General features: G+C 46.8%; 2 protein-coding genes across 5 annotated transcripts in view; both read right to left on the bottom strand.

The window, feature by feature from the left end:
• Window positions 1-9,364: 9,364 nt before the first annotated feature.
• Window positions 9,365-24,286, bottom strand: part of LOC140722452 (NACHT, LRR and PYD domains-containing protein 3-like) — a 289,733-nt gene continuing 274,811 nt past the window's right edge. For all 4 annotated transcript variants that reach the window (XM_073037189.1, XM_073037191.1, XM_073037188.1 and 1 more), the window contains 10 exons: window positions 22,192-22,284; window positions 20,889-21,043; window positions 19,808-19,979; window positions 19,658-19,708; window positions 12,378-14,115; window positions 11,168-11,254; window positions 10,842-11,012; window positions 10,516-10,686; window positions 10,193-10,360; window positions 9,365-10,028 (listed from right to left, as the gene is read on the bottom strand). In XM_073037189.1, coding sequence (XP_072893290.1) covers window positions 9,941-10,028; window positions 10,193-10,360; window positions 10,516-10,686; window positions 10,842-11,012; window positions 11,168-11,254; window positions 12,378-14,115; window positions 19,658-19,708; window positions 19,808-19,979; window positions 20,889-21,043; window positions 22,192-22,252 — 2,862 coding nt within the window. In that variant the 5' untranslated portion in view covers window positions 22,253-22,284 and the 3' untranslated portion in view covers window positions 9,365-9,940. The remainder of the gene's footprint in view (window positions 10,029-10,192; window positions 10,361-10,515; window positions 10,687-10,841; window positions 11,013-11,167; window positions 11,255-12,377; window positions 14,116-19,657; window positions 19,709-19,807; window positions 19,980-20,888; window positions 21,044-22,191; window positions 22,285-24,286) is intronic.
• LOC140722423 (uncharacterized) overlaps window positions 14,155-24,286 on the bottom strand; it is a 324,366-nt gene continuing 314,234 nt past the window's right edge. Inside the window, exon 4 of the mRNA XM_073037167.1 lies at window positions 14,155-15,172. The gene's annotated coding sequence lies outside the window, so the exon portion shown is untranslated. The remainder of the gene's footprint in view (window positions 15,173-24,286) is intronic.

The raw sequence follows: 24,286 nt of genomic DNA, 5'->3' as shown, positions 1-24,286 counted from the left end.
CCTCCCCGTGGGAACCCCCTACAACCAGCTCCCTTGTTACGAGCCGCCCTCTCCCACCCTCGGCATCCCGTCACTCCTGAAACACTCCGATCTCTGTCCCCTCGCTCTCCCCTCTATCACCGCCCATCTCACCCTGGCCGGCGGCCATTTTGTGATGGTTACCATTGACAACCGCTCTCCCAGCATCATAGAATGAGGCACACCGTTTTCCTCACCTTCCACTAACTACCCTCCCTGTTTATTCCATCTCAACTTCTCATTCCTCTCCTTTTTCTCCCACCTCGCTCTCCCAACTCTCTAATTAACCAACTGTCTGACAGCCATTTTGTCACAGTGTGAGACCCTCCCTCCCACTTCTTCCACCAGGAGGTGGGTCACTCCCTCACACTCACTATCTGGTCACCCTCATTCCCATCCCAACACTAGCAACCCCCCCCCCCCCCCGCTCTCCTCTCCCAACCACCTCGATGCTCTGCACCTTATGTTGGTTCGCTGCCATTTTGCGATGACAATTTTCCCCTCTCCTCATCGCCCTCTTTCTCTCTCTGTCACCCAGTGAGTCTCTCCCCTACTCACCCCGTCACTCCTGGCACCCTTTCCCCTCTCTGTCCCCTTGCCTTTACTCCCGCCATCCACCACGTCTTGGGGGTGACCATTTTCTGATGGGATATTTCGCTCCCTCACCCAATCCCTTCCCTCCGTCATTCAGTGAGTCGCTCCCCTCTCCCTCCGTTGAGACACTCAACTCTCTGTCCAATCAGCCCTGACCGCGTCCCGACCACTCGCTTCCCTTTTCCCCGTCCACGCTCCCACTTTCTTGCAGCTCGTCTTATTTGCGAAGGAAATGTCAACACCCATTCATCCTCCACTATTGAAAAATTCACTCACCCCACACTCCCCATCCTGTTCCTCCCCACTCCCTTCCGTCCTATTACACCATCTCCCTTCCAATCCCATTACTTCCCCTCTCTCCCCCGTCCCATCACTCCTGCTCCCTTCCTGTCGCTTCACTCCTTCTCACACCGTCTTTATCTTCTCCATGTCGGCCACCAGTTTGTGACAGGAACTTCCGCCCCTCCACTTTCCGTCCCCTATTGAGTCAGTGACTTCGCCACGATCACTGTCTCATCAGTCCACTCCTCATCCTCCCAAACCCTTCGCCGCTCCTCCCGAAAACCCACATGTATATGTGTATGTGTGAATATCTGAGATACATACATTAGTTTATTCAACGACAAAATTATTAGAATTAAAACATACATACAATAGCAAAACTATATAAATCACAAATTAAAATACTGTTATTACAATCAATAACACACTCAATCCCGGGATTGTATCCATGGGCACCGCATGTTCCTTCGCCATAGATTCTGAGTGCGACAGTGGCCATTGTAAGTCAATGTCTCACTTCATCCCTTCCCGGCGCTCACTTCAAACAAGGAATCACTAACCCTAAACTGCCCCGTCAGAAATTTTAAGCGAAGCAGCGGACATTTTATGACAGAGCGTCACTCTCTCCCTCCCTGAGACCATTTTCTCTGGTGACAATGTTATATCGGCGCGTCACTCTCTCCCCGGTGACAATATTACGTCGGCGCGTCACTCTCTCCCCGGTGACAATATTATATCGGCGCGTCACTCTCTCCCCGGTGACAATATTATATCGGCGCGTCACTCTCTCCCCGGTGACAATATTATGTCGGCGCGTCACTCTCTCCCCGGTGACAATATTACGTCGGCGCGTCACTCTCTCCCCGGTGACAATATTATATCGGCGCGTCACTCTCTCCCCGGTGACAATATTATATCGGCGCGTCACTCTCTCCCCGGTGACAATATTATGTCGGCGCGTCACTCCCTCACTGGGGACAATTTTATATTCTGGCTTTAATCCAGAATCCTATTTTTAATCTGCCCATAACACCCTCCCTGGTGATAATTTTCAGTCAGTGCACAATCCCCACCCTGTCGGACATTTTAACTCTGCCTGTCTCTCCCACTCTCTTGTCAGTCTATCACTCCCTCCCTGCCGTCCACGAGAAACAAGGTGACCACGGCCATCTTAATTCCGTCCATCGCCCCTCCATGGCGCCCATTGTCACTCAGCCCACCACTTTCTCCCCGGAGACCATTTTCAGTCCTGAGTATCGTCAGTTTTACAAAGTCGTTAATGTCCACACGACCCTCGAGTTTCCGTATAACTAATAAACCCATCGGCGTTCTCGTCAAATTCCGTAAACACCGCCCTGAGTTCTGTCAAACAGGGAAGTCAGACGTCCCTACTAATTTCCCGGATCCCAGTCCCGTTGGAAATGAACAGGAGGAGTTCCAATGGGAGGCAGACGGTGGGAATAAATGGGAAGGGGCGCGTCCCGTTAGGAATGAGGATGGTGGGGATGAATGGAAATGGGTGGTGTTTGTTTGGCAGCGGGGCCCGTGTGAACGGACGGGATGGGACGGCTTCCCGTTTTTGATAAATTTTCCTCATCTTCGATTTCATCCTGGGCCACGTCTCGACCCTAAAATTCAAAAGTGTTTATTAATCGCTAGGGTTCTAATATCCACCTGTACACCGCTATCCTTTTGTGCCCCCTCCCACCCTGTATCGCTCCCCGCCGTTCCACTGCTTCTCTCCGTCTCTTTCACCACCTCTACTGAGATTCGTCTCGTGTGTACGTGTGTGTGGTGTGTGTGCGCGGACCCCAAGAGTGTGTGAATTAACGGTTTGCAGAGAGATTCACTCTGTATCTGACTCTGGGAGTCCGTGATGGGACGGTATGGAGGGAGATTCACTCTGTCTCTGACCCCGGGAGTGTGTGATGGGACGTAGCGGAGGGAGCCGGGACAGATAACCATATAACAATTACCGCACAGAAACAGGCCATCTCGGCCCTTCTGGTCCGTGCCGAGCGCTTACTCTCACCTAGTCCTACTGGCCCGCACTCAGCCCATAACCCTCCATCCCTTTCCTGTCCATATACCTATCCAATTTTACCTTAAATGACAATACCGAACCTGAATCTACCCCTTCTACTGGATGCTCGTTCCACACAGCTAGTAAAAAAATTGCACCTCGTGCTGCCCTTAACCTTAAAATTTTGCCCCCTAACACTCAACTCATGTCCTCTGGTTTGAATCTCCCCTACTCTCAGTGGAAAAAGCCTATCCAGGTCAACTCTATCTATACCCCTCATAATTTTAAATACCTCCATCAAGTCCCCCTCAACCTTCTGCGCTCCAAAGAATAAAGACATAACTTGTTCAACCTTTCCCTGTAACTTAGGTGCTGAAACCCAGGTAACATTCTAGTAAATCTTCTCTCTACTCTCTCTATTTTGGTGACATCTTTCCTATAATTCGGTGACCAGAACTGTACACAATACTACAAATTTGGCCTCACCAATGCCTTGTACAATTTTAACATTACATCCCAACTCCTATACTCAATGCTCTGATTTATAAAGGCCAGCATACCAAAAGCTTTCTTCACCACTCGATCCACATGAGATTCCACCTTCAGGGAACTATGCACCATTATTCCAAGATCACTTTGTTCTACTGCATTCTTCAATGCCCTACCATTTACCATGTACGTCCTATTTGGATTATTCCTACCAAAATGTAGCACCTCACACTTATCAGCATTAAACTCCATCTGCCATCGTTCAACCTACTCTTCTAACTGGCCTAAATCACTCGGCAAGCGTTGAAAACCTACTTCATTATCCACACCACCACCTACCTTAGTATCATCTGCATACTTACTAATCCAATTTACCACCGCATCATCCAGATCATTAATGCATATGACAAACAACATTGGATCCAGCACAGATCCCTGAGGCACACCACTAGTCACCGGCCTCCAACCTGACAGACAGTTATCCACCACTGCTCTCTGGCATTTCCTATCCAGCCACTGTTGAATCCATTTTACTTCTTCAATATTAATACCTAACGATTGAACTTTCCTAACTAACCTCCCATGCTGAACCTTGTCAAAGGCCTTACTGAAGTCCATATAGACAACATCCACTGCTTTACCCTCGTCAACTTTCTTTGTCACCTCTTCAAAAAATTCAATAAAATTTGTCAAACATGACCTTCCACGCACAAATCCATTCTGACTGTTCCTACTCAGACCCTGTCTATCCAGATATTTGTATATATCATCTCAAAGAATACTTTCCATTAATTTACCCACCACTGACGTCAAACTGACAGGCCTATAATTACTAGGTTTACTCTTAGAACCCCTTTTAAACAATGGAACCACATGAGCAATACACCAATCCTCCGGCACCATCCCCGTTTGTAACGATATTTGAAATATTTCTGTTAGAGCCCCTGCTATTTCTACACTAATTTCCCTCAAGGTCCTAGGGGATATCCTGTCAGTACCGGGAGATTTAGCCAATTTTATATTCATTAGAAGAGACAGTACTTCCTCCTTTTTAATTGTCATAGTTTCCATATCTTCCCTAGTTGTTTCCCTTACCTGACAGAATTCAATATCCTTCTTCTTAGTGAATACCGAAGAAAAGAAATTCTTCAAATTCTCCCCCATAACTTTCAGCTCCGCACATAACTGTCCACTCTCATTCTCTAAAGGACCAATTTTATCCCTCACTATTCTTTTGCTATTAATATAACTGTAGAAACCCTTCGGATTTATTTTCACCTTACTTGCCAAAGCAACCACGTATCTTCTTTTAGCTTTTCTAATTACTTTCTTAAGATTCTTCTTTCATTCTTTATATTCCATGAGTACCTCATTTACACCATGCTGCCTAAATTTATTGTAGATATCTCTCTTTTTCCTAGCCAAGTTTCCAATATCCCTTGAAAACCATGGTTCTCTCAAACTTTTAACCTTTCCTTTCAACCTAACAGGAACATAAATATTCTGTATCCTCAAAATTTCACCTTTAAGTGACCTCCATTTCTCTATTACATCTTTCCCAAAAAACAAATTGTCCCAATCCACTCCTTCTAAGTACTTTCACATCTCCTCAAAGTTAGCCTTTCCCCAATCAAAAATCTCAACCCTGGGTCCAGTCCAATCCTTCTCCATAATTATATTGAAACTAATTGTATTGTGATCACTGGACCCGAAGTTCTCCCCAGCACATACTCTAACGGACAAACTTTATCCCTCACTATCCTTTTGTTATTAATATAAATGTAGAAACCCTTCGGATTTATTTTCACCTCACTTGCCAAAGCAACCCCGTATCTTCTTTCACCCTGCCCTCAAATTTACCTGGTCCATTTCCGACACCTCCCTCCCCCTTCTTGATCTTTCTGTCTCCATCTCTGGAGACGGCCTATCTACTGATATCTACTATAAGCCTACAGACACTCACAGCTACCTGGACTATTCCTCTTCCCACCCTGTCTCTTGCAAAAAGGCTATCCCCTTCTCACAATTCCTCCGTCTCCGCAGCATCTGCTCTCAGGATGAGGCTTTTCATTCCAGGTCGAAGGAGATGTCTTCCTTTTTTAAACAAAGGGGCTTCCCTTCATCCACCATCGACTCTGCTCTCAAACGCATCTCTCCCATTTCCCGCACATCTGCCCTCACCCCATCCACCCGCCACCCAACTCGGGATAGGGTTCCCCTTGTCCTTACCTACCACCCCACCAGGCTCCAGGTCCAACGTATAATTCTCCGTAACTTCCGCCACCTCCAACGGGATCCCACTACCAAACACATTTTCCCTCCCCCACTCTTTCTGCTTTTTGCAGGGATCACTCCCTACGCGACTCCCTTGTCCACTCGTCCCCCCCCCCCCCAACCCTTCCCACCGATCTCCCTCCTAGCACTTATCTTTGTAAACGGAACAAGTGTTACACCTGCCCTTACACTTCCTCCCTCACCACCATTCAGGGCCCCAGACAGTCCTTCCAGGAGAGGCGACACTTCACCTGTGAGTCGGCAGGTGTGGTATACTGCGTCCGGTGATCCCGGTGTGGCCTTTTATATATTGGCGAGACCCGGCGCAGACTGGGAGACCGTTTCGTTGAATACCTACGCTCGGTCCGCCAGAAAAAGCAGGATCTCCCAATGGCCACACACTTTAATTAAACGTCCCATTCCCATTCTGATATGTCTATCCATGGCCTCCTCTATTGTCAAAATGAATCCAGACTCAGGTTGGAGGAACAACACCTTATATACCGGCTGGTTAGCCTCCAACCTGATGGCATGAACATTAACTTCTCTAACTTCCGTTAATGCCCCTCCTCCCATTCTTACCCCATCCCTGGCATATTTAGTTGTTTGCCTGTTCTCCATCTCCCTCTGGTGCCCCCCCGCCCTTTCTTTCTCCTGAGGCCTCCCGTCCCATGATCCCTTCTCCTCTCCAGCTCTGTATCACTTTCGCCAATCACCTTTCCAGCTCTTAGCTTCATCCCATCCCCTCCAGTCTTCTCCAATCATTTCGCATTTCCCCCTCCGCCCACTACTTTCAAATCTTTTACTATGTTTCCTTTCGGTTAGTCCTGACGAAGGGTATCGGCCCGAAATATCGACAGCGCTTCTCCCTATAGATGTTGCCTGGCCTGCTGTGTTCCACCAGCATTTTGTGTGTTGTTGTTTGAATTTCTAGCATCTGCAGATTTCCTCGTGTTTGCTCGTATCTTCTTTTAACTTTTCTAATTTTTTCTTAAGTTTCTTCTTACATTCTTTATATTCCTTGAACACCTCATTTACTTCATGCTGCCTATGTTCATTGTCGATGTCTCTCTTTTTCCTAACCAAGTTTCCAATATCCCTTGAAAACCATGGCTCTCTCAAAATTTTAACCTTTCCTTCCAACCTAACATGAACATAAAGATTCTGTACCCTCAAAATTTCACCTTTAAATGATCTCCATTTCTCTATTACATCCTTCCCATAAAACAAATTGCCCCAATCCACTCCTTCTAAATCCTTTTGCGTCTCCTCAAAGTTAGCCTTTCTCCAATCAAAAATCTCAACACTGGGACCAGTCCTATCCTTCTCCATAATTATATTGAAACTAATAGCATTGTGATTAGTGGACCCGAAGTTTTCCCCAACATACCTCTGTCACCTGACCTGTTTAATTCCCTAACAGAAGATCCAACACTGCCCCGTCTCTAGTCGGTACCTCTATGTATTGCTGCAAAAAACTATCCTGCACACATTTTACAAACTCCCGACCATCCATCCCTTTTACAGTATGGACTTCCCAGTCTATGTGTAGAAAATTAAAATCTCCCACAATCACAACGCTGTGCTTTCTCCAAATATCTGCTATCTCCTTGAAAATTTGCTCCTCCGATTCTTGCTACCCATTAGGTGGTCTATAATACACCCCTATAAGTGTTACTACACCTTTCCCATTCCTCAATTCCACCCAAATAGCCTCTAATCTATCCTGCCAGAGCACCGCTGTAATATTTTCTCTGACTAGCAATGCAACACCTCCCTCTCTTGTCCCTCTGATTCTATCACACCAGAAACAACGAAATCCAGGAATATTTAGTTGCCAATCACTCCCCTCCTGCAACCATGTTTCATTAATAGCTACAACATTATATTTCCAGGTATCATTCCATGCTCTAAGCTCATCCACCTTTCTTGCAATGCTCCTAGCATTAAAATAAATTAATTTAAACATTCGCCACGTCTTCCTCTCTGTTTATCTCTAACAGTACAAAGAACTTTACTATCTTCTTTTTCGTACTTCTCCCATACATCTGTTCCTACACTCTGGTTCCACTCCCCCCTCGTTTCAAAATCTACTGGAGCCTCTCTAGCAAACCTACCTGCAAGAATATTTGTCCCCTTCCAGTTCAGATGTAAACAGTCCCACCAGAACAGGTCCCACCTTCCCTGGAAAACTGCCCAATTATCTATAAATCTGAAACCCTCCTTCCTGTAGCATGGCTTCAGCCACGTGTTGGTGTGCACTATCTTACTATTTCTAAACCCACCTGCATGTGGCACTGGTAGCAACCCTGAGATTGCTATCCTGTAGGTCCTGTTCTTTAACTTGGCACCTAGCTCCCTAAACTCACCTTTCAGGACCTCCTCACTCTTCCTATCCACGTCATTGGTGCCTACATGGACCACGACATCCGGCTGCTCACCCTCCCTCTTGAGAATACGGAGAACTCGATCAGAGATATCTTGGACCCTGGCAGCAGCGAGGCAACAGACCATCCGGGATTCTCGATCTCTTCCACAGAACCTCCTATTTATCCCCCTAACTATCGAATCCCCTGTCACTACTGCTCTGCTCTTTTCCCTCCTTCCTTTCTGAGGTGAGGGTCCAGTCTCGGTGCCAGAGACGCAACCACTGCAACTTGTCCCTGGGTGATCGACCCCACCAACAGTATCCAAAACGGTATACTTATTGTTGATGGGAACGGCCACAGGGGTGCTCTGCTCTTCCTGTCTATTCCCCTTCCCTCTCCTGACAGTCACCCAACTACCTGTCTCCTGACTCCTAGGGGTGACTATCTCCCTGAAACTCCTGTCTGTTTCTGCCTCTGCCTCCCGAATGATCCGGAGTTCATCCAACTCCAGCTCCAGTTCCCTAACACGGTTTGTCAGGAGCTGCAGCTGGATGCACCTTTTACAGGTGTAGTCATCAGGGACAGCTGTGCTCGCACTGACTTCCCACATAGTGCAAACAGAGCACTCAGCTGCCCTAACTGCTGCCCCCATTACCTACTCCTAAGCTAATTAGATTAATTAAAGGAACTTACGCAGCCTTACCTCACCTGGAGTGAAGCTTGCACTCAGCCTCTGCTCGCTTTTTAAATTCCCCCGCCGACTTTCATGCGCTTGCTCAGTCGTGTCCCGTTCAACCTCGCCTCTGCCTGTTCTCACCGAAGCCTAATTGAGCCAAAGCCGACCCACTCTGCCACAGTCCACTCCGACAATGGCCGCTGTATATGACGGTCTTTCATTTAAACCTTTGGCGCGCTACTTCACGCGTCTGTGCAGTCCAGCCTCATTGCCCCGATCAGTAAATAAAACAGCTTCTCTCTGAGCTTCCTTTACCTCTTTTCTCTCCGCCTCTTGCTTCGATTTAAATGACCGTTGAAAACTTCCTCTCCTTTTTAAAACTTTGATGCACTACGTCAGTGGACTCACGTCTGATACAATTGTACTTTATAACTGTTTGCGGGGGACAGGAGGGCGTCAGTTAGCCGGGAAGGGGTTTGGGTGGAGATGAGATCCTGGACACCCTGACTTTGCCAGTCCGACCTCCCTCAGCCTGGAGCTGAGACGCTACTGTGTCAGTGTGAGGAGCTCCGACCCACTGTTGCAGTGCACAGGGTGCGGGGGGACAGCAGAAACCTCAAATAAAACTCGAGTCCGGCACCAGGACAGGAAGTTACAGCGGTTTATTGATTTCATCATGACAAATGTAAATTAAACAATGTGTGAGCTGCTGACGTGCGGGAATAAATAAGCTGCTCCCGACTCACTCACAGTCACACACAATTAACTGACCGGCGACAACGAGTGACAGGTTGAATAATCAGTCCCGTTTCTCACCGTCACTCTGCATCGGGGAACCAATGATTATAAAAACATACTTCAGGGCCGTGTCCGGGATCGCTGCAGATCCAGGGTCACTGCCGAGGGATTTGTCAATTTAACATCATTATATCGGCCAGACTGCCGAATGCACCGTCCTCAGCAAAGGGAGCAAAGGGATTCCCTCCCGGGATAATCCCACCCCGGGACACCGGCGTCCCAAACTGAGCCCCGGCCCCTGTGCTCTTCCTGTCTATGTAGTTCCCCGGGGACTCACGTGGGGAGTCATGAACATGCCGGATAACAGTCAGAAATACGTCACTGTGGGATCGCTTCCGCTGTCACCGAGCTCGAGGCCGGAGACAGTTCCATTAGAACAGTTGGGAATTGTGCGGGGATGTTCAAATATTCAGATGTTTACAGGGACACTGTCAGTCTGGGTCTGGGTTCCTGTAGAGATCTCAGTTCCTTCTCCCCGGTCCCACTGAACCAATTCCCATACAGTCTGAAACAGATGGAAGAATAAAGGTGAAATAAACAGATTTCACAACAGTGTCAGTAACAGGGGACTCGGGTTAATGTTTCAACAATACTCACAGACAAATATCACCCGAAAACCCGCGGATCCGCTGATATTTTATCACACTGAACATTAATACAAACACTCACCCGAACCACTCCAGATTCCGGAGAGCCAGTATGAGGCCGCGGAGAGCGGGGACAGATCGGTCTGTCAGCGAGTTGTAACCAAGGCTAAGCCCCATCAGTGATGGTTTGGCACTGAGTGCGGAGACAAGATCCTCGGCACCAGAATCTGTGAGACTGACATTGTCCAGCCTGGAGATGAGAGAGAGTGAGGGTGAAGGACACAGAGAGACAGGAGACGGTACAAATCCCCAGTATTTATCAGTAACACAAATATTGATCACATTAATGTTCAGTGCCAGACACCTAGTGACTGTAAACACCATCTCGCACAGTCTGGTACTTACCGCAGTTTCTGTATTTTACACTCCGGGTTCCTCAGAGCCGCAGACACAAGTTTGACTCCGGAATCTGCCAGTTTATTACTACCCAGGTCCAGCTCCATCAGTGATTGATTTGTACTGAGAGCGGAGAAGAGATCCTCGGCACCAGAATCTGTGAGACCGATCTTCATCAGCCTGGAGATGAGACAGAGTGACGGTGAAGGACACGGAGAGACAGGAGACAGTACAAATCCCCAGTGTTTATCAGTAACACAATTACTGATCACATTAATGTTCGGTGCCAGGCACCTAGTGACTCTAAACATAATCTCCCACAGTCTGGTACTTACCACAGTTTCTGTATTTTACACTCTGGGTTCCTCAGAGCCGCAGACACCAGTTTCACTCCTGAATCTCCCAATTTATTACTACCCAGGTCCAGCTCCATTAGTGATGATATTTTACTGAGAGGGGAAGCGAGATCCTCGACACCAGAATCAGTGACACCGACATCCCCCAGCCTGGATATGAGAGAGAGTGACGGTGAAAGACACAGAGACACAGGAGACGGTACAAATCCCCAGTGTTTATCAGTAACACAATTACTGATCACATTAATGTTCAGTGTCAGACACCCAGTGACTGTAAACACAATCTCCCACAGTCTGATACTTACCACAGTTTCTGTATTTTACACTCTGGGTTCCTCAGAGCCGCAGACACCAGTTTTACTCCAGAATCTCCCAGTTTATTCTCCCCAAGTCTGAACACAAACAGAGAAATTGATGAACAAAGTGATTCAAACCGTGGGTCTGAGGGAATTTCTCTCACTCGGATTTTTCAGGAAACATTAAACCCTTCGGTAAATCACTGATCGGAGTTCCCATCGCTGTCAATGTCCCTCACTGTCGGTGTGACCCTGTAAACTCCATACATTCTGTCTCATTCCCAGATGGTCAGAAGAGTGTTCCTGACCTGTGAGGGTCAGAAAGGGCAGGGCCGTAGGGTGGGAGTGAGTCTCACAGTGAGAATGAATTTAAGTTGGGAATGTTGATGAGACATTGTTGAAGAGATCACCTGAGGAAAAAGGATAGAAGGACTGAACCTGCAGGAGGAAGCGGAATGGGGAAGAGAGATCCTCTTACTCCTAAGAGGATGGGTAAGAGAGATCCGACAGGAAATAGGTAGTGGGGAAGAGAGATCCGAAGGAGGATCAGATGCTGAGGTTGATCGCTTATGAGCGGAAGGTCTGAATTAGGGCCCATATATAGAGGACATAACCATTTGGGGGCGGGGTAATGCCCACATTGACACAGGTGGACTGCTGGTGATAGTCACACATGGGGAAGGGCAGAGGGAGGACAATCTCACAGAGGGAATTCTCTCACTCTCACTGGGACAGTCCACTAACTTTCTCTTGTCCCTCACCAGGAAGGCATTGTAAAGCTGGGACAGTCCGGTGCTGGTCTCCCGTCCCTCACGGGGAAGGGATTGTAAAGTTTGGACAGTCTGCCGATGGTCTCTTGTCCATTGGAAGGGGGTATGAAGCTCTGACCCACCTATTGCATTCAGTGTTGGTTTGGGCGTCAGTGTCTGAGAAGTAACACTGTCAGTGGACATGTCACAGGGAGCGAGAAACATGGCCATTCCTGTGATTTACCACCATTAAACCAATGGCCGTTGTTCACTGATCTGATGAAGTCTCCAACATCCCTTCACAAGGAACCACAGAACCCTCCCGTCCTTGGGGAATTACTGACCGATCCCCTGGCACTGGTCACAATTCTTCACAATTTGATTTACTGCAGTTTTACCCAAATACCTTTAAATTGAAACAACACACTGGAACAGTTTCACCGTTCAGAGTGAGAGATAAATCAAGTTACCTCAAGTCCTGGCACTTGTGCAGCCCGGGTCCCAGGCGCCGGATTCCTTCACACTGAATGTAGCAGTTCTCCAGGTCGAGCTGCTTTATTGTATCACAGATTCCGATTGCATGAGACAGGACCGCGCAGTCAATCGGGGTCAGTGTCATTCCACTGAATGAAAGTGTTTCCACAGATTCTAGTGCGGCCTGAGCCAGTCCACGGTTCTGAGACTCAAACAGGTAGTGCAATATGTTCAGGAGTCTCCTTTTACCAGCTTCACTCTCTGTGTTTCCAATCTGGCATTTAACTTCCTCCTTCACCCAGTCAATCACCCGGCTGGTTGTTTGATGAGGGAATGGACCCAGAAACTCCTCCAGGCCCCGAGCTGTCATTGGGGAGGAGAGACCAGCAACAAAACGGAGAAATACCTCAAATCGCCCATCTGTTGTGTTGTGGGCTTCAGTGAGGAATTTCAGGTTATCCCCGGGATGTGGATCCAGGAATTGTGCGACTGCAGCTACAAACTCTTGGATGGTGAGGTGTGGGAATGTGTACACCACGCTCCGGGCAGAATCCTCTCTCTCCAAAATCTCCATCAGGAACCCGGACAGGAACTGGGAAGGCTGCAGATTGTAGTTGATCAAATCTCCATCTGTAAACACAATCTTCTTCTCGGACACTCCTCTGAAGGCCATCTGACCCACCCTGAGTAACACATCACGGGGGTTCTCAATCTCACGGCTGTGGTTTTTCAGAATGTTGTAAATATAGTAGGAGTACAGTTGGGTGATGGTCTTGGGAACTCGCTCTGGATCAGTGACTCTTTGTGTGAAGAAGGGGCCCAGTACCAGAGTGAGGATCCAGCAGTAGGAGGGGTTGTAGCTCATGGTGTACAGGATCTCGTTCTCCTTCACGTGTTTGAAAACAGCTTCCGCCACTGTCTGATCTTCAAAATGTCTGATGAAATATTCCTTCCGTTCCTCACCAACAAATCCGAGGATTTCAGCCCAGATACTGATATCAGCCTTTTCCAATAAATGTAACGCAGTGGGACGGGTGGTCACCAGCACTGAACACCCTGGGAGCAGTTTGCCCTGGATTAAATTGTACACAATGTCAGACACTTCACACCACCACTCGGGATCTGGGCACTGGTGCTTGGGTTCTGTATCTCTCCGATAGTCAGCAAAATCGATTCTGTGCTTGAATTCATCCAAACCATCGAATATAAACAGCAATCCCTCTGGTTTCTTCCAGACCTCTCTCAAGATATTCCCAAAGTACGGATATTGATCCAGAATCAGTTCCCTCATGTTTATCCTGCAGTTAATGGAGTTTAAATCGCGGAATTTGAAACTGAAAACAAACTGGAATTGTTGGAATATTGTCCCCGTCGCCCAGTCATGAACAATCCTTTGTACCATTGTTGTTTTCCCGATCCCTGGGACTCCCGCCACTGTTGCTGAACTCCCAGATTTGGATTTACTCCAGGAAAAGCTGCTGTGGAACAACTGATCAGTCCGGATTTTTTCCAGCTCTCTGCGGAGATGTTTTTCTCTCCAATTGCCATGGTCTCTGCCTCTTGCCAGCAGCTCATGTTCCACCAGTCTCCGATCTCGAACAGTAGAAATGACCGTGAGCTCAGCGTATCGATCAACCAGCTGGAAAACCTTCACCTTCTCCCTCATCAGGATCGTGTTCATTTTCAGTGTTTCAGTCTGTTGCCGCAGAGTCTCCTTGTGTTTCTGTTGAACATCTTCCATGGGAACAGGAACATAGTCAAAATGTTAAATGGCTCAACTCAGAACTCAGTATTTAAGTACACAAGAGTTAGCTCAAAGCTATTACCTTGATTGAATTCATCAATGGATGTTCGTACAGTGAAGTAAATGTGATTAACAGTCCCCTGACTGGACAGAGAGGCCTGGATTAGATAAACACCAGATCTTCACATTTCCACATTAACTGTGCTGTGAAGGTGAGTATTTCCCTGGTAGTTTACTAACCCCCGACTGTCCTGTACTGGATAAACTCCCACCACTGCCAGAGCTATTATTGTTCCTGTGGAAGAACTTTGAAAGCCGGATGTTTGATGTGGCGTATGGAGATGGAGAAAAGGATCGTGGGCATTCTGTCAAAGGAACAGGTTGGGGAATCACAGATTCCCCCTCCCACCCACCATCACTGATTCAAAATACAAAGAAGTAGCTTTATTGAGCAGCACGTGCACTGTGGGTGGGTGATTGGGGGAGAGAATTGGGGGAGATCTAGTCCTCATATGGAGCCAGTGATCATTAATGGAGAATGTGTGGAGCAGGTTAAGACCTACAAGTATCTGGGAGTACAGTTAGACGAGAAGCTAGACTGGACTGCCAACACAGATGCCTTGTGCAGGAAGGCACAGAGTCGACTGTACTTCCTTAGAAGGTTGGCGTCATTCAATGTCTGTAGTGAGATGCTGAAGATGTTCTATAGGTCAGTTGTGGAGAGCGCCCTCTTCTTTATGGTGGTGTGTTGGGGAGGAAGCATTAAGAAGAGGGACGCCTCACGTCTTAATAAGCTGGTAAGGAAGGCGGGCTCTGTCGTGGGCAAAGTACTGGAGAGTTTAACATCGGTAGCTGAGCGAAGGGCGCTGAGCAGGCTACGGTCAATTATGGAAAACTCTGAACATCCTCTACATAGCACCATCCAGAGACAGAGAAGCAGTTTCAGCGACAGGTTACTATCGATGCAATGCTCCTCAGACAGGATGAAGAGGTCAATACTCCCCAATGCCATTAGGCTTTACAATTCAACCGCCAGGACTTAAGAACCTTTTAAAAGCTATTATTAATGCTTTTTGAGATAGTGATTTAGATGCATATCATATTTTTTTACTGACTTAAGTATTGTATGTAATTAGTTTTGCTACAAGAAGTGTATGGGACATTGGAAAAAAAAAGTTGAATTTCCCAATGAATAAAGTATCTATCTATCTATCTATCTATCTATCTATCTATCTATCTATCTATCTATCTATCTATCTATCTATCTATCTATCTATCAATGTCTTGCTCAGGAGATTGAGACAGTCAGCATTTTGACACAAAACGCAAACAGAACCCCTCCCCCCCCCCCCCCCCCCCCCCACCCCGCCATCATCACAGACGCTGCTCAGCTCACTGAGTTCCTCCGGAGAATAGTTTGAGATGGCAGATCCGCAGACTCGTGTCTCTTAAAGAGTATGTGCTTTAAATGCTCAACAGATTCAAGATTGAAGATACACGTGGAAAGGAGAAGGAAATAATTGTTATTCCGGATGTGATGCAGCACAAAATAACTCAGATAAAGAACGTAATGGAAAACACAATAAATATAAATATATACGATACAGGAGTCACTCTGACCTCAGGTGGTTCTGGTAGAAAATTTTCAAATCGTGCTGGTGGTGGGTGGGGGTTGTTAGTAGTGGAGGGGTGGCTTAATCATTGGAGGTGTTGATCAGTCTTACTGCTTGAGGAAAGTAACTGATTTTGAGTCTGATGGTCCTGCTGTGAATGCTACGTAGCCTCCTCCCTCATGGGAGAGGGACAAACAGCCCATAGGCAGGATAGGTGGGATCATTCCTGATGCTGACCCTTTTCCAGAGCCTTTTTGTATGTACGTCCCCGATGGAAGGTAGGCTGGGGGTGCCAGTGATGCGTTGAGCAATTTTGATTACCCGTTGTAGAGCCTCCCAGCCTGCCACTGTTATGCAGCATGTTGGCCTGCCCTCTACAGCACAGGACTGGAGTGTAGATGTGAGTACAGGTCAGACAACGTCTGTGGAAAGGGGAGAAATGGGAGATGCTAATGGTCTGTGACTTTAAATACAAGTTTGAAAACCATGCCGATTACAGCTCGGGTGGTGAAGAAGAGAGCAGAGACCGAGGAATTTCGGTAGCAGGTGGCTCAGGATTTCAGCTATCACAAGACCTGCGTAGTACAGTATAGGTATGGGACATTCGGCCCACAAAGTTGCTGCTAGCACGATGTCCCCATAAACTCCTCCCGCCTGCCTCCGAAGCTATGGATATGGATATCAGGATCCCTGTAGACATTAATGACGTCAGGGTCGTGACCTTTACTCTATACTTCCCCATACATTTGATCTCCTGAATTGCAAGAACTCGCACTTCTCTGGATTAAACTCCACCTGATATTTCCCCATCCGCATCTGCAACTGATCTGTATCCCAATGCATTCTTTGGCACGCCTCTTCACTCTCCACAACTGACTGTCTCATTTCAGCATCATGAAACTCATCTCTCCCTTTCAGATTAAATTTACAACATCTCCCATCAAGATCTACAGGCATTGCCGTCGTTGGCTTTAATCCTCTTTGCAACACGCCGGACCCAAATTCTGCTCAGCTAATATTTAATCATGCCCGTTGGGGATTTGCCTAACAAGAGCTGCTCTCAATCTAACCCTTTGCCACGGAATCTGCCTTTCCCCAAGTTATCTTTCCCACACCCAATGCTGCACACCCCACGCTTGGCAGTGTGGAGAATCAGAGTGACCTTGGGGTCCGAGTCCAGCGGACACTCAAAGCTGCTATGCTGGTCGACTCTGTGGTTCAAAAGGCATACAGTGCATTGGCCTTCATCAACCCTGGGATGGAGTTTAGGAGCCGAGAGGTAATGTTGCAGCTATAATGGACCCTGGTCAGACCCCACTTGGAGTATTGTCTTCTGTTCTGGTCACCTCACTACAGGAAGGATGTGGAAACTATAGAAAGGACGTAGAGGAGGTTTACAAGTATTGCCTGGATTGGGGAACATGCCCTATGAGAATAGGTTGAGTGAACTCGGTCATTTCTCCTGGGAACAACGGAGGATGAGAGGTGACCTGATAGAGGTATATAAAATGATGAGAGGCATTGATTGTGTGGATAGTCAGAGACTTTCTTCTTGGGCTGAAATGGCTAACACAGGAGGGTACAGTTTTAAGGTGCTTGGAGGTAGGTACAGAGGGATTGTTAGGGGTAAGCTTTTTTTATGCAGAGAGTGGTGAGGGCGTGGAATAATCTGCCGGCGATTGTGGTGGAGGCAGAAACAATAGGGACTTTTAATTTCTAAAATAATTACATGTGCGGCACAGCATAAGCTGCAGACTTCTCCTTATTCATAACCATCTGAGAAGTGTTCACTGCTCCCAAAGGTTCCACCACTGAAACCTCAGCAACTTGTCGGCTTACATTCAAATACCAGCTGCAGTCTGGCCTCATTTCCAGTTCACACATCCCACTCATTGTTCCCAGAACACATCCCACCATCAGAGATTCCTAAAATATTCTTGCAGGTAGGAAACACGGGACAGAGAATGAAAGGTCATCAGCAACACAGGGAAAGTTAGAAGTACTTTCAATCACTACAACAAACTTGCTGCTTCTACATCTTTCCAGAATTTGCCTACATATTAGTTCCTCAATCTCATGATGACTACTGGGAGGGGTTTAATAAAAACCAATCAGTGACTGTATCTGTCTTATTGTTGTGCTCTCCCCATATTGCCTCAGTACTTGCACTCCCCAGTATGTCCTCTCTGAGTGCAGCTGTGAAATTCCCCATGTCAGCAAATAAACCTTTCCAAATGTATTACCTCCTCTCTCTATCTGAAGTATCGTAACTCTGGAATATTGATCTGCCAATCTTGTCTCTCTCAATCAAGTCTTCATAAAGGCAACAACATCACACTTCCATGTGCTGATCCACTCTCAAGGTCCAACTACCTGACCCACAACACTCTTTCCAATGAACTATCCACTTCAGTCCCAAGCATCCCATCATGTTCCCTCACCCGGACCGCCATCCATACAATAAGGATTATTAGCCTAACCTGTATCTTCCGTCGACCCGACGAGGTAGGAGATAATGTAGCTGGACAAGTGTTTGGGGTGTCAGTGGTAGAGTATTCTGGACACAGAGACCATCTCTCTCAATTATGGAAAGCGATGTCAATGCCCTGAGTCCTGAATTAGGGGAAGGCACATGTGGAAACAGCTAATTGCAGCTACACTACTGCTGAACACAATCTTTTGAAAGGACATGTAAAAGTATGTTAGGACTCTGCAAAGTGTATCCAGGATTTCACAGAATTTGAAGGGCCTCTCAGGAGTGTGCAGGATCTCAGCATGCCAGGACTCTAGCAGGGATGTGCGGGCTTTCACAATGTGTCAAGGACTCTGTCAGGGATGTGTGGGGTCTCACACTGCGTCAAGGACCATGTCAGGGATGTTTGGTGTCCCACATTTTATCAGGGCCCTGTCAGGGATGTGTGGGGTCTCACACTGTGTCAGGACCCTGTCAGGGATGTGTGGGTCTCTGTTCAATGTATTCGGGTGGGATGGGGAGCGTAGGAAAACATTGGTTGTTTAAATAGTTACTTCAGACAAGGTGACAGTGTTAGAAATGATATTCTTCAATAATCAGGGAATGAATCGGTTTTGTATTAGAAATGGGTGTGGGAATTTCACTGCTGTGTCTGTTTCTTCGGCAAACAACATGAAGAACAGTGAAGAACAAGTTTGCAGGCTAACTTGGTTTCTCTGTCCTAATTCCCATCTCTCACCCTTCCACAATGTCCATCACACATCACATGAACTTCAGCTTCTGTGGACTGAGCTGAGGATTTTGTCTCCATCACACCCTCACTAACACTGTCTCCTGATGGAATTCCCAGGATTATTGAGTTGGAAGTTAAACTGGATAACTGTAGCAGTGTTTGGAGTAAGGCATACATATGTGAACAGAGTTGGGTTCACATGCTGCTTTGGGGTTGAACAGAGCAGTTGGGTGTTACCTGCTTTTCTCATTAAATGGATGCTCTCATTGTTATTCTGTGATGAGAGCTTCCGTGGACTCTCAATTCTAAACAATGATAACCTGTAGGATCTGAGGGGATTTAGAAAAGTGATCCAGGATGAGGGCTGTTGCTCAGTTAGTGCAGCTGCAGGGGAAGGATTTCACTTTTCGGAGTGAAGAATTTCTGAGAATTTCACTCCTCCAGATCGTCCTCTTCTCCACTCTGGTCCGGTGGAGGGACCTGTCGTTGTCGGAGTCAGAGAGGAGTGGTCCCTATCAGAAAACTCCCCAACTCTCTGAGTTGTTCCTCATAATGTCCTGAGAAAGATATCCCTCGAGCAAATATTTTCCATGTGTCGCACTGTGCACTGTGTCATTGTGCCACCACTTAGCTGGTCAAATCCAGATGGTTCAACAACGACATGGCCCTACACAATATCTACCATTGGTGGAAACAGCGGTTTCTTCACTTACCTTTCAGTTCTCTGGGAATCTCCGGTACGGGTAGATGGACCGGAACACAACCTGTTTGGAATAAAACAATTTGAGAAATTAAAATGCATAAAATTATAAAGTCAATTGTGATTGAATCCAAAATTAAATTCATCTGTGATGCTTTCTCACCATGCTCCTGTATTTCATTCAGTATTTTGTCAAACTTTGGGACTCCAATCCTCATTTTCACAAATGTTTCCCACATCACCCTCCGGGCGCCGGAGCCTTTCTCCATCACCAGGCTCAGGAGGAGTTTAGAACTGTCCGCCCGCTCTCCATTATCAGCGAGATCAGAGATTTTCTGTGAAGAGAAACAGTGAACATATTGGGGACTGACAGATTCACACAGAGAATGAGAAGTAAATGATGTGCTCTGTAACGGGATCACACTGAGCAGTCACCCGGACGGGTGATGATCCTGTCTGGACATGGACTGTACATTCTGAGTGCAGAGCACACGGAGGGACATTCACCGTGAACCTGGTCCACCAGTCAATGAGATCCTGGCTGGTCTGTGACCGCTGCATTGACGTGGCTCCAAATCCATAAATAATTCCTCACCGGATTTGACGGTGTAAAACAGAAATCATAAAATGACGATCACAGATGAAGACGGAAGTCAGGAAGGTTTCTATAACAGCGTGAGCAGTCTCAGAGAAGTTGCAGAAAGGATGATGTGATTCATCTCCTCAGTCCGCCAGTGTCCAACATGACAGCGGATTACCGGCTGACACCTGATGCCTTTCCTTTGCCTTTTCCAGTGGAGGTTTATTCAGTGATTACACATTACAACATGGCAGAATTACTCAATCCGCACTGTTTACAGTTACAGATTGTAACACAATCATCTCCACCCAGAACAGAACACACCCGAGCTCCTGTGGCACCCAGTGTTAATGCCCCGGTTCTCACTGTCGTCCTGCCGTCATGCTGCACGGTCTTTTCAAAATGAAAATTCCTACCATACTTCCATTTAAACTCCTTTATTGCAACCTCATACAATTGTTACCTGCTCCCCTCGCTCTGAGCATTGAGCCGCCACTGGAGTGTTTACACCTCTTTCAATCATTCCTTCAGATTCACCGTTTTAAGAATTATATATATTTATTTCTGATTTGTTTTTATGCTTTATTATCCGATGACTGAGAGTTCCGACACCCATCAGTCCTGTGATGTGTGAAAATTCAAACCCATTCTCCCTCCCACTCACCCGATGTTCCTCTCCGCTGAACTGATACTCGGCCGTTAACGCCAGGCTCACTCCGTGCACCCCTCCTTCCATCGCCTGCTCCACCCTTTCCCGGTAGAAGTCCGTCAACTGCAGCAGCTGGAAATCCTCCCAGCTTGCCAGGAGCTCGGTGATCACTGTGGAGGAAAATGAGGAACATTAAAGGCATTACCGACCTCCTGTGGGTCAGCAACTTTATCTGGAACCTAAAGATGGGGTTCCAGGTCAACAAACACGGTACGAAATATATAAGGGGGGGGGGAGACGGGGATAGAAGGAAGGTACTGGAGGGGGAGATGGAGGAGGAGAGTGAGGGGCAGGGGAGAGAGGGAGGGGTGGAGAGAAGGAATCCGAGAGCGCGTGGGGGAGACAGCAAGGAGTAGGGGAAAGTGGAGGTGAGTGTGGTAGGGTGACGGGGACAGGGAAGGGGAGTGGTAGGGAAGAAGGGGTTTAAGAGAAGAGTGGGGTCCAGGGAAAAAGGGGCAGGAGGGATAGCAGGAATGGGTGGGAGGGGTTGGAGGGGGATGTGGGATGGGGATAAGGGGGGTAGTGTGGAGAGAGGGAGGATGGGTGTGGGGTATCGCTCCTGCGGCTGAAGGCTGCTCTTTCCTGTCCCCAGGAATATACCGTCTTTATTTGGGACCTGTCCTTGGAAAGAACTCTGCTAATTCCTGAGAATAAAGAGAGCCATGAATATCACTCTCTTCCTACTGCCTATCAACACCGCTTTGCTCTGGGTTACTGTCTGCCTGCCTAGTCAACCCCTTCCTCAGCAAATCTCTGGAATATCTCACAAAATGCTGCAGGTACTCAGCATGTCAGGCAGCATCTACGAAGGAGAATGAACAGTAACCGTTCCGGGCCAAGGCCCTTCATCAGACTGGAAATGAGGGGACAGAAATTCTGGATATTGCCACATTACTTTCTACTCCTTATGATCCTGACTCAAATCGTCAAATGTTTATTCCTCTCCATGGATGCTGCCTGACCTGCTGAGTTTCGTCAATATTTTGTGTCTTTGTGTTGCCCAAAGCTTTCAGCATCTGCAGAATGTCTTGTCCTCTGGAGTAACTCGCTATTTTAATGTGCATCACAATCTGTTAGAGGAGCTGGAGCAGATGGTAAATGTACTCCTTCCACAGGTGACTGTGTTTCCCCCAGAGATGTTAACTCTCTCTCTCATCTCTCTGCTCAGTTTTCACACTTTGTGAATTGCCGGTGTTGAATTAAAGCCAGATGCAGAATCAGCAGAGTATTTATAAATTAAAATAATTCGCCAACATACCCGTGTCCTTTCCCGATGTTGACGTCACTGGAACTCCTCCACTGCTCGAACCTTGATTCATTTTGAGGACAGATGTGATCAGTTTTTGCTGCTCTGTAACAAAAAAATAACAGGAGGGTCAAACATTAATTGAGGTTTAAAGGAGAACACTGTTTTGTTTTTAAACTGAGGCAAACACTTCCAAACATCTTGGGCCTGTCCACTGAAGGCTTGACATGGCCTAGTCCACCTGTGTCCATCCACCCACAGTCACCCAATGTCCAGTTCTGCACTCTCCATGGATTGTACACTGGGCCGGGATTCTCCACGGTCTCTACTTCCTATATTGCAGGCAATTCCCTTTTAGGAGCCAATCTTGTGCCCTGGACCGGGAGTGATGTGTCAATGGAATGGTAAGGCAGGTTGAACAGACAGTGCCCATTGTTTTGGCCCTCCTACCACTGGTGGCGTTATGGACAACTGTTACAGCAGAGTGGGTTGGAATATTTCTGCTGACGATGAGACTTCTATTGCTCTCATCACTAGATTATACAGAATTCTCAGTCTCACCTGATTCTCACCGTCTCCTTTCAAGTGAACATCGCCTGGCATTGTATGACAATATGTGACTTGAGTCTATAGAGAAACATTCTGACATCTTAAACAATGCAATCTCACCCATAGCATTGTCCTGAAGCATTATAGTTTTATTTTTCCGGCAGGACTTTTAGAACATTATTAGCACTAGAACTCGGCTATGATTACTTTCTGCATTTCACCTGGCTATTATCAGATAGTTAGTTATATGATACCTTGATAAACACAATGTCGACATTCCATACATCCAAAACAGTCAGTTCGGAAAAATTGTCAATATAATTAAAACAGAATGCTGGAATTATTCAAAAAGATAGAGAGTATGTTAATATTTCAGGTAGAAGACCCTGTATCAGAGCTGAGCCTGTGTGTAGGAGCCATGTATCTGTTCTCTATCAGCATTGCATTCTACGTTGTGTATTGATGATTTTTTTTGTGGTAACAAGTCACATCAGTGACGGTGTGGTAAATGCAAAGGGGATCAGTTACATATTTCTGCTTTGTTCCATGCAGTACACAGCTGGGGACTGACCGATGTCAGATATTTTGTTATTATCCACTCAAATACGATGAATTTATGCTTGGGTACAGTGGAGTTTTATCACTTCAAGATTATATGTTTGCTGATTGCTAATAAAGGATGGAATACATATCACCGACGTTTGTAACAATCATCATTGGAGTTGAGGGTGCGTCATGCACGTACAACAAATCCACGGGGGTGGGGGTCGCCTGCAATGGCAAATTAGCTTGGTTAAATCTCACCGCTACATTCTCAACAGATGTTTCTCAACCTGCCGAGCATCTGAATATTTTGAGATACTGAGTATTTTGCTTCAGCATTTACCAGTGAAAAGGATCTTGGCAATTGTGGGGATGACTTACAGCAGGCTGAAACACATGAGTGTATGAACTATAAGAAAGAGCATGTGCTGGATCTTTTGAGAGGTATTCAGTTAGATAAGTTGCCGGGACTGAACAGGATATACCCCATGCTACTGTAGGAATCGAGGGAGGAGATTGCTCAGCCTCTGACGATGATCGTTGCATCATCAATTAGGTGGGAGAAGTACCAGAGGATTCGAAGGTTGCAAATGTTGCTCCCTTGTTCAAAAAATGGAGTAGAGATAACTCAGGAAATTACAGACCAGTGAGTGTTACTTCAGTAATGGGCAACTTCTGGAGAGGCAGTGTTTATGAGCATTTGGAGAGACATGGTCTGATTAGGGATAGTCAGCATGGCTTTGCCGAGGGCAGGTCATGCCTTGTAAACCTGATTGAATTCTTTGAGGATGTAACAAAACACATTGATTTACAAGGATTTTGTCTGGATTAGGGAGCATGCCTGATGAGAATAGGTTGAGTGACCTTGGGATTTTCTTCTTGAAGCGATGGAGGATGAAAGGTGACCAGACAGAGGTGTATAAGATGAGAGGCTTTGCTTGTGTCTATAGCCAGAGGCTTTTCCCATGGTTGAAATGCCTAACAAGAGGGAGCATAATATTAAGCTGCTTGGAAG

This window comes from Hemitrygon akajei, unplaced genomic scaffold (genome assembly GCF_048418815.1).
Source record: "Hemitrygon akajei unplaced genomic scaffold, sHemAka1.3 Scf000077, whole genome shotgun sequence".
Taxonomy (NCBI): domain Eukaryota; kingdom Metazoa; phylum Chordata; class Chondrichthyes; order Myliobatiformes; family Dasyatidae; genus Hemitrygon; species Hemitrygon akajei.
The sequence above is the reverse complement of the archived record's forward strand: the minus strand, read 5'-3'. Positions and strand labels throughout refer to the sequence as shown.